This window comes from Mus musculus, chromosome 10, assembly GCF_000001635.26.
Source record: "Mus musculus strain C57BL/6J chromosome 10, GRCm38.p6 C57BL/6J".
NCBI classification, from domain to species: Eukaryota; Metazoa; Chordata; class Mammalia; order Rodentia; family Muridae; genus Mus; species Mus musculus.
Window position 1 is genome coordinate 129085992 of NC_000076.6, and position 9785 is coordinate 129095776.

At 40.9% G+C, this 9785-nt stretch overlaps 1 protein-coding gene across 1 annotated transcript; it reads right to left on the reverse strand.

The window, feature by feature from the left end:
• Positions 1 to 7042: 7042 nt before the first annotated feature.
• On the reverse strand, positions 7043 to 7981 carry Olfr768 (olfactory receptor 768). The gene has a single exon (NM_146864.1). The coding sequence runs from the start codon at positions 7979 to 7981 to the stop codon at positions 7043 to 7045; it is 939 nt and encodes a 312-aa protein (NP_667075.1).
• Positions 7982 to 9785: the final 1804 nt, after the last annotated feature.

Sequence of the window (9785 nt, forward strand, 5' to 3'; positions counted from 1 at the left end):
TGTTGCTATGCTGAATTCCCCACCCCTAAGCCCTTTACCCCATAAAAACCCCTAGCTTTCAAGTCTTGGGGTAGAATCCACTGTCTCCTGTGTGAGATATGTTTTGACCCAGAGCTCCACCATTAAACTGCCTTGTGTGTTTTCAGCAAGAAGGATTCTTGTGTTTCTTGGGTGCACTCTCTCTCCCGAGACTAGAGTGGGGGTCCCTGAAAGGGGGTCTTACATTGGATGGTTCTCTGCATGTTACCAGGGAAGCAACATCATCAGTAGTCTTATCCACCTGTGAGCAATGTAAGGTACAATAACTGTTTTGTCAAGATGTGCCCTCTGGTGCAATAGTGGTAGAAATGTTATGAGAATAATGAATCACATTATGGTTGGATTTTAGGTTTATTCCACAAGATGGAACTTGCCACGGACCAGGCCTAGTTGGACCCCCCTCAATCCATGGGAATCAGGGTCTCAGACAGATGGGCATAGAGTTGGCGAGAATGGGGTGACAAACAAACTCGACACAAGGGAGTGTGGATCTGAATGTAATTTGTCAAATCGAGCATCAGACTTTTTATACAGAAGAAAATAGGGAAGTTAGGTGACACACTGGCAAGGTACAATGAGGTTACCGGATGCTTAATAACTCTTACACAAAACAGAGGAAAGCAAACACGAAGGACTGGCAGGAACGAGCTGGGATAATATTCAATGTTACCAACTGGCATCAAAAGAAGCCCCACCTAAGGTCAGCTTAATCTTAGAAGCCAGGGGTAAGGGCTTCGTGACCTTGCCATAGTTCCTATTCTAGTCTATATTGTATAGTCCACCTTCCCCCTAGGCCATTGTAAATTCCTGTGTATAGATGTAACTCAGCTATCTATAGTTCTAAGTATCTAATCTGGTTCCTCCCTAGACCACAACCTTCCTTCTTCCTAGATAACGGTAAATTCCTAGGAGGTGTAGGAGAGTGACTTAGCTATTCATGCCCAGGGTCAGCTCAAGGACTGACTGCCTGGTAAAGAATCTAACTTAGCTATATGCCAAATAGAGGCACTTATAATAAAGCAATATTAATGGAAAGCACACAGATCTATTTACCAACTAAAGCAAACACATTGGAGCATTTGTTATACAGGATGCCATGGTTCCAGAAGACTAAGTTTCTGTGAACTTTTCGCCTTGGGACAGCACCCGGGTTTTTGGGGCCTGTCGTGTGTCACTACTGGAGTGGATGTAGTAGGAACTCATGACTGGTATCATTTACTGGGCCAAAAACCTTTGGCTGGTTAGGTCATAGGGCCTAGGTATGTGTGGTGACCTGATACTATATATTTGCTAAACAGACATAACAATCTGTCCCTTAAGTTCTTATCTTTATATCCATACTAATTGTGCACCTCTCAACCCTCACTAGAGAATCTTCTTTTGGCAGTTGATGGCTATTAATACAAAGACCTACAACTCATTGATGAGAGAATAAGGCTGAAGACTTCTCAACTATAAATGAGACATCTGTATTATATCACCTCCCACTAAGGCTCCAGGATCATCATAAAGGGGGCAGAGGAGACACAGAAGGAGTAAATGCCTTCAGCAAAACAACATTTGCTGGACATGACAATATGGTTGCATACATGAACAAACAGCAGTTGTGGCTGCATACACAAGACCTGCACAATATCAAGCTAGTTCTCATCCCAGCTTGGATGGGGGAGGGGATGAAGTCCCACCCCTGACTGAGGAGTCTTTGGCAATTGATAGCTGCCAGGGTAGAGAAAGTTTGTTTTTCTTCAGTGATGAGCCCTCAGAGGCTATCCATGTTCTAGAAGATGACCCTACAGCTTTGAACTTAAAGGTAGCACCAAATGTACTCAGTGTGTTTTAAAAAAATGAACATATCCTTTAGGAGCCCACAGAGACTGAACCATTAAACAGAGAACCTATGGAGGATAGACTTAAACCCTTTGAACACATGTATCTGTTGAGCAGCTGGAGCAGGAGCTGTATCTGACTGTTACCTGCCTTTAGATCCTTTCCCTAAACTGGAATGCCCTGCCTAGCCACAATAGTAGAAGATGCACCTAGTCCTACTACAACTTGATATGCCAAGGTGGGTTGATATCCATGGAAAGCCTCCTTTTTTCTGTGTCTTTTCTGAGGACAAAAGGGAGGAAGGGAAGATGGCAGGGAGGTGAGGTGAGAAGGAGAAACTGGGAGGAAAGGATGGAGAAGCTATGATTTGGATGCAAAGTAAATGATATGTTCTGACATAACTCCAGCCATTTTGTATGTAGCCTCTGTGTTGCTGATAAGGTGAAATTAAGTTCATCCACTTTTTTTGGAGTTATAACTTTACTGACAATAAACCAAAACATTATGGTTGTTTTACTTATGCTCTATTATCTCAGAGTTCTGAAATTCCCCTGTTTACTACCTGTCCACTATTCCTCTTACTTCACTTAGGATCAATCAGGTCAAAGCTTAGCTGAGAATACTCTGTCTATTAAGTCAAAATGTTGTATCACTCCTCTCCTTGCCTCTTAAACTTTTGAACCTGTTTGTTTGCTTGTTTTTTTTTTTTTTTTTTTTTTTTTTTTTTTTTTTTTGTAAAAAGCCTGCCCTAAGAACAGACTAGTACCACAATTAGGCTCCCAAATCTTTTTTTTTTGTGGTCTTGATTGATCAGCCTGAATCAAGCATTCAATAAGTCTTCATCATATCTGAGATCAGAGTCTAAGAGGAGGTGCGTGGCTAATCCTGGACACCAATAGTAAATAAAGAAATCAATTAAAAAATAAAATATGAGCATATGAAGTTGGGAGGGCAAAATGTTGGTAGGGGAGACAGGGGAAGATTTGGAAGGCAGGGTTTGGGCATAGATTTGATCAAAGCATATTATATGCAGTATGAAACTGTCAAACAATGAAACAAACTTATGGAAGGAAGGGGTAATTTTGGCTCACAGTTTTAGGGTGCAGCCCATCATGGCATGGAGTCCATGGGAATAGGAGCTTGTGGCAATTAGCAAGATGGCTTTTGCAGTCTAGAAGCTGAGAGCAATGAATACTTGTGCTCATCTTGCCTTTTCCTTTTTATTCAGCCGAGAAATCTAGCTGAGGTATCTGTGAGGCTTACAGTTAAGGTGAGTCTTCTCACCACCATTAACCTAATAAGGGTCTGTGATTTGCTGAAGAATAGTACCCCAGATTCAAATAGTATGCAAAAACAAAGAGCATCCTCCATGCAGGGGTCTACAATTTATCAAAATGGAGACCTAGGGTTGAGCTTGCAGGCTCAATGTAAAACATTAAATACAGAAGTGGATGCTCACAGTCATCTATTAGATGGAACACAGGGCCCCCAATGGAGGAGCTAGAGAAAGTACCCAAGGAGCTGAAGGCTCTGCAACCCTATAGGTGGAACAACAATATGAACTAAACCAGTACCCCCAGAGCTCATGTCTCTAGCTGCATATGTAGCAGAAGATGGCCTAGTCGGCCATCATTGGGAAGAGAGGTCCCTTGGTCTTGCAAACTTTATATGCCCCAGTACAGGGGAATGCCAGGGCCAAGAAATGGGAGTAGGTAGGTAGGGGAGCAGGGGGGTGGGGTGGGTATAGGGAACTTTCGGGATAGCATTTGAAATGTAAATAAAGAAAATATCTAATAATAATAAAAAAAGAATTCTGGGGAGGGGTAGGTGACCTTTATCTTGTTTGGTTGACTTGGTATCTTGGAGTATGAGTGACTTTGGGATTGGCTAGGGCTCTGGGGACTTTCCAGAACTATTGCGGAGGGGTCTAGAAACTGTTGCTGACTCATTTTGACTGACTACTTTTGCCTCAGGTTAGATGTCAAGGTAGGTCCTGATTGCTACCTGTGGGCTGGTTCCCCCCTAACCCCCCAGGAACTGACTTGCTCAATTTGCTTAGTTCTGGGAAAGAGAAACTTAGGTCTAGTCTCCTGAAATGTCAGTTTGGAGTCTGTCATGGATCCGCCTGGCTTAGTCCTCTCACTCTGATCCCTCACAGGCCCAGAAGCTTGTCTCCCAGTCAATGCTGTAAGATGCAAAATTGACAATATCTACAAAATCACAGCCACCCCTTGTCAACTTGAAACACTAGCATCTCACTTTTAAGTCACAATCTTCTCCTCTGTCCATCTGTAGGGCCAAGGCCATCTCATATGAAAAATTGTATTCACTCTGATTAAAAAAATTCCTCATAGTCTTTAATACTTCCATCATTGCTTAAAAGTGGAAAGCACAAGTCTAGTTTGATACTCAAGGTTATTTCTTAACTGTAAATGCTTTTAAAATAAAAACAAGTCCCATAGTTAGAATATACAATGGCACAGAAAAGGAGGAAAAGGGACATAGCAAGGAAAGACCAGGTAAGAATGAAACACATCATGGCAAATACCAAATCCTTCAGGTCCAGGATGGGTTTCTGGGACTTGTGATGGTCCCAAAGGATTTAGATATTCTCACATCTTCAGTTCTGCCTCTTGAAGCACACATAGCCTCTTTTGTAGACCAGTTCCATTACATGCTTGTAGCTTTCCTTGGATGTTCCATGGCCTTAGATTCTTGAGCATCCTGAGTTACCCATTGCAATTTAGGCTTCACAGTTTCATGAGATGACTTTTCATGGCCTGCTTGCACAGATTCCAACTCTGCTTCACATTGCTTAGCCTTTGCAGCTGTCTGGAACTATGAGACATGATGATATAGATCTCTCAATTTTGCACTTTGTACTTGTAGATCTAGTACATGGATGACACTGCTGAATTGTACTGTTAGTTCCAGATGGAGTCTGGTCCCCTTGGATCACAGACCTCTGTGCCTTCCAGGCTTACTCTAGCATAAAACTTTCCTAAGTGATTGTTTTCAAGTGTGGAACTCCTTCCGATGTATTCTCAGTTCTAGCTCTCTTTCCAATCAACTGTATTTCACAAATTGAAATCTTTGTTGGATAAGATTTTATTCTAAGGGAATCTTTGCTATTGTTCTAGTGAAGGAGATTTCTCTCCAACAATGGAGCCTCTTTTTAAACAAGTATTTTATTTGTAATATTCTTTTAATTGAGACAGAATTACATCATATTTCCTCCTTCCTTTCCCCTTCCAATTCTTCCTATCTACCCTTCTTCAAGTCCCTCCCATGTCCTCTACCTCCCAAATCGATAGCCTCTTCTTTGATTACCATTGTTCAGCACCTTAAGCTTATGTGCACTCTTTTCCTCACCCAAACTGTGTATTTACAGAACTTAATTTGTTCTTTGACAATTTCATACTTGTATATAAAGCAATCTGGTCCCACTCACAACCCCATCCTGTCTTGCTCAACTCCCTCCCCTTAACCAGTCCCCTTCCCATCATTATGCCCTTTTGTTTTGTGACTCATTGAGTTCAACCAGGGTCACTCACATAGCCATAGATGTGGATCTATCCACCAGAGCATGGGTAACTCATTCCTATCTACACCATTAAAGACAATGGCTTAATCTCCTCTAGTAGCCATCAACAGCCAATAGCTCTCTGGGGAGGGGCTTGACTCTGAGCTCTTCTCCCATCCATGACTGAAAGGTGATGGGGCATATCCTGTGCACATAACGGAAGCTTCTATGAATGTTTAAGTGCATGGGCCATGTCATGCCTAAAAGCATTTTCTGCTCCACCACCATCATTTGGCTCTTACATTCTTTCTGACTGTTCTATGATGTTCCCTGAGCCTTGGAAAGCGTGGTATGAAGGTTCCATTGAAGGATGAGCACTGAACAGTCACTTTTCTCAGAACTTTGACCAGCCATTGAATCTCTACACTCATTGCTCTTCATTTAAAAAAGACACATCTCGTGATCAAGGCTGAAGGTAACATTAGCACACCGGTATAAACAGAAATATTTAGAAGAGAAATTGACAACACCTCCATTTAGCAAAACAGAAACAGTAGATTCCTCCCTAGGGCTCATGGCCTCTCTAGCCATGGACCCATGACTAGGTACACAGTACCAGTTACAAACTCTTCAGAATATGCCTTAAGTCCCTTCAGTACTTAGTTTGCTCCAATAATTAGAGCATCATTTCACTGCAGGCACCTCTTATCTGGCAGACTGACATTCTATCATGCAAGTTCATAGTCTGATGACTTTTTCTTTCCAACAACCCGTAAAGTACCTTCCAACATTATGAAAGCTAGCCAGTAGGGGTGAAACAGCCAGATTGATTTCTCTGTATTACACATACAAATGTGTAATGGCTTCAAAAGTAGGGTCAGGTGGACAACTAAGAGACCTAAAAAACCTCTCTGTCTAAATATTTGTTCTTTCTCACTGTAGGCTTGGATACATTCAGCAAACAATAACAGTTGGAGTACTGTTTTGCCTTGAAATACCTTCCACCTACTAAACCAGTTTTTTATCTTTAAATTCAATCCCATTAACTTTCCTGGTACATGGGCAGAATGCAGTCAGATTCTTTGCCAGAATATCATATGAATAGCCTCTTGCTAAGTTCCTGAAAGAGTTCTTATTCCCTCTAAAATCTACTGAGCTGGGTCTCCTCTGTCCACACTTCTCTCAGCCTCCTGATGTTTCAAACTACAACTGGAATGTCTCACAATGCTTTACTTATAGGGTTTGAGGTTTTTTCTAGCCCAAAGTTCCAAACTTTTCTCCATTCATCCTAAATTAGTTCCAAAGGTACAATGACTACAGAGTCAAGTCAATCATGGCAATGGCTCCATTCTTCATTCAAAATCTCTTTATCAGTTACTTTTCACATTGCCATGACAAAATAACTGGCAAAAGAAAATAAAGATGGTTTATTTTGGCTCACACTTTGAGGGTACGGTCCATTATGGCATGGGTGGTGGCAGGAGCTTGAGGCAGGTGGTTATATTTTATCCTCCACCAGAAAATAAGGCTTGATATAAGGTGTGTTTTCCCACCTCTGTTAACCTATAATCCCTCACAATCATGCCCAGAGGTTTGTTTCTAGATAATTGTAGATCCAGTTAATTTAACCATATTAACCATTGAAGAGGTCCCTTAGCTCTTTATGATAGAGGCAATCCTTTTGATCATGTCTTTGAAAGCTTGAACCACTTGCTTATTCCTCAGAGTGTAGATGAAAGGATTCATAACTGGAGCAACCGAAGTCGTGAGCACAGACACAACCTTATTTACAGCCACTCCTTCTTTTGCAGATGGTTTAATATAGATGAAAATGCAGCTGCCGTAAGTGATAGAAACCACAATTATATGAGAAGAACAAGTAGAAAAAGCCTTTTTCCTTTGCTGGGCTGATGGGAATCTGAGGATGGTTCTGATAATGTATGTGTAAGACATTACCACACACAGTAACGTGAACATGAGTGTCAGCACAGCCAAGATCAACACAAACCGCTCTATGAACTCTGTGTTGGAGCAGCTGATCTTCAGGATGGGAGCAGCGTCACAGCCAAAGTGATCTATGACATTGGAGTTGCAAAACTCAAGCTTAAAGCTTATGCTATAAGGTGGGATGACAATAATTAAAGCCATTAAATAACAGCCAATAAGGAACTGGATGCAGACCCTGTTGCTCATGATGGTGGTGTAATGCAGAGGCTTGCAGATGGCCACATAGCGGTCATAGGACATGGCAGTCAGCAGAAAAAACTCAGTCACACCCAGGACAATAACAAAAAATAGTTGAGTGGCACATGCATTGTAGGTAATGGTATTGTCCCCAGACGCCATTGTGTAGAGGAATCTGGGAATACAGACAGTTGTGAATGAGACTTCCAAAAGGGAGAAATTTCTGAGGAAAAAATACATGGGAGTCTTAAGGTGGGAATCCACCAGTGTGAGAGTGATGATGGTCAGGTTACCAATTACGCTCAATAAGTAGGTTAAGAGCAAAAATATGAAAAGCAGAATTTGAAGATTTGCATCATTGGTTAGTCCTACCAGGATGAATGTAGTAATTGCTGTATAATTTTTCATCACTGATTCCTGACTGTGGCCTGTCTATTTGTGAAAATAAGAGAAATTAGATTGAGGATAAGGATTGTCAGCATGAGGGATCATTAGGGAGAGGCACAAATGTTAGCTTAAGTGATGTAATTTAAAAAATGTATTTATTCTTTTACCACACAATACACCCTGACCACAACTTCTCCTCTTTCCTCCATTTTCTGACTTCTACCTCCACTCTCCTGATATGTGCTAATAAAATGTTACCAGGGTGGTAGCTGACTAGCAGTTAATGGCACTTATGCTAACTAATGCTAAGTAGTAAGACTAAATGATGCTGATAATTATACTAAGAAGCAGCCAGCCAGCTCTTAGTTTCCTATTATTGTACTGATATAGTATTTTATTTTTTTTTTAGTATATTAAACTAATTAGCTGGACATTCTTTGATTAACAGCTGCCTGGAAGTGTTCAGAGTTAATGAGGAGAAAAACACTATCCTAAATATGTATGTTTTGTAATGTCATGAACCAATAGCTCCCAGTGTGGTCATTATCTTAGTTTCCTGTTAAGACAGTGAAGTTGAAAATGTGTCTTCAACCTCTGTTTCTGATTTACTATTAAAATCCACACCGTGTACTAATTACCTCATGTTTTGCTTCCCTTTTAAAACTATACAAAACTGGTTCTGCCATTCTATTCTAAAGACAGAACCAGAGTGTTCTATAGATGAACCCAGCATGGTTATACAAGCCCATAATACAGCCCTTGGGAAGCTGAAGCAGAAGAACCACAAGTGCAAGCTTAGTCTGGGTTGTTTAGTGAGCACCGTCTTCAACACCCACTCCCACACTCACACACACACACACACACACACACGCACACACACGCACACACACACACACATACACACAAAGATGCACTCACATATAACATACACACATATACACATACACAATATATATACACATTCACACACACATATACACACACTCAAAAGCATGCACACCTCCCACATACACACACATACACACAGGGACACACTCATACACGCATATATACATATCAGACACACATACTCCGTCCACATTCTCACACATGTACACGCACTCACATACACACAAACATATGTTTATACATACCTCACACACATATATTCAGACACACTCACAAGCACACACATATTCACAAATTCTCACCCTTCACCCACACTTATATACACCCATACATGAGACCCATCCTTAAGTTCAGAGGAATTCCCTTTCCCTTAGAATGGGATTCAAGTATCTCTCCCTGGTTTCCAGGTTCCTCATGACTACACTACTGTGTAATGCTGGCAGTTCATCTTTTGTTTGTATAGCTGTGCTAGGCTTCAGTTCTTTGAAGACATTAAAGTTCTCATCATCAAAGAATTTTTTTGTTTTTGTTTTTTCTTAATCTTCAAAATGCTTCCTTCTATTCTACCACAAATAAATCTTACTTTTAAGATTTCAGTTTAAGTAAGACCCTGTCAAAATATACCTATATATATCTCCACTTACCTTTTATCCTCTATAGTGAAGCCTTTGAGAACTTGTTCATGACTGCCTCATCGACAACTGTAAATCCAGGACAGGTTCATTGCCTTGAGCACAACAGACACCTTGAACACTGTGGAGTGAATGAGACCAGCTCATTTGCCCTTCACAGTTTATTGTATGCAAAGTACAGAGAAGTTATATTATCAGTCCTTTGATGTTTAAGATTTAAAATTTTATTCTAAAGGGTCTCAGTATTTTGAGATGTTTTCAGGCGCCATAAGATAATCACTTTCAGTCATAATCCCTCCAAATTG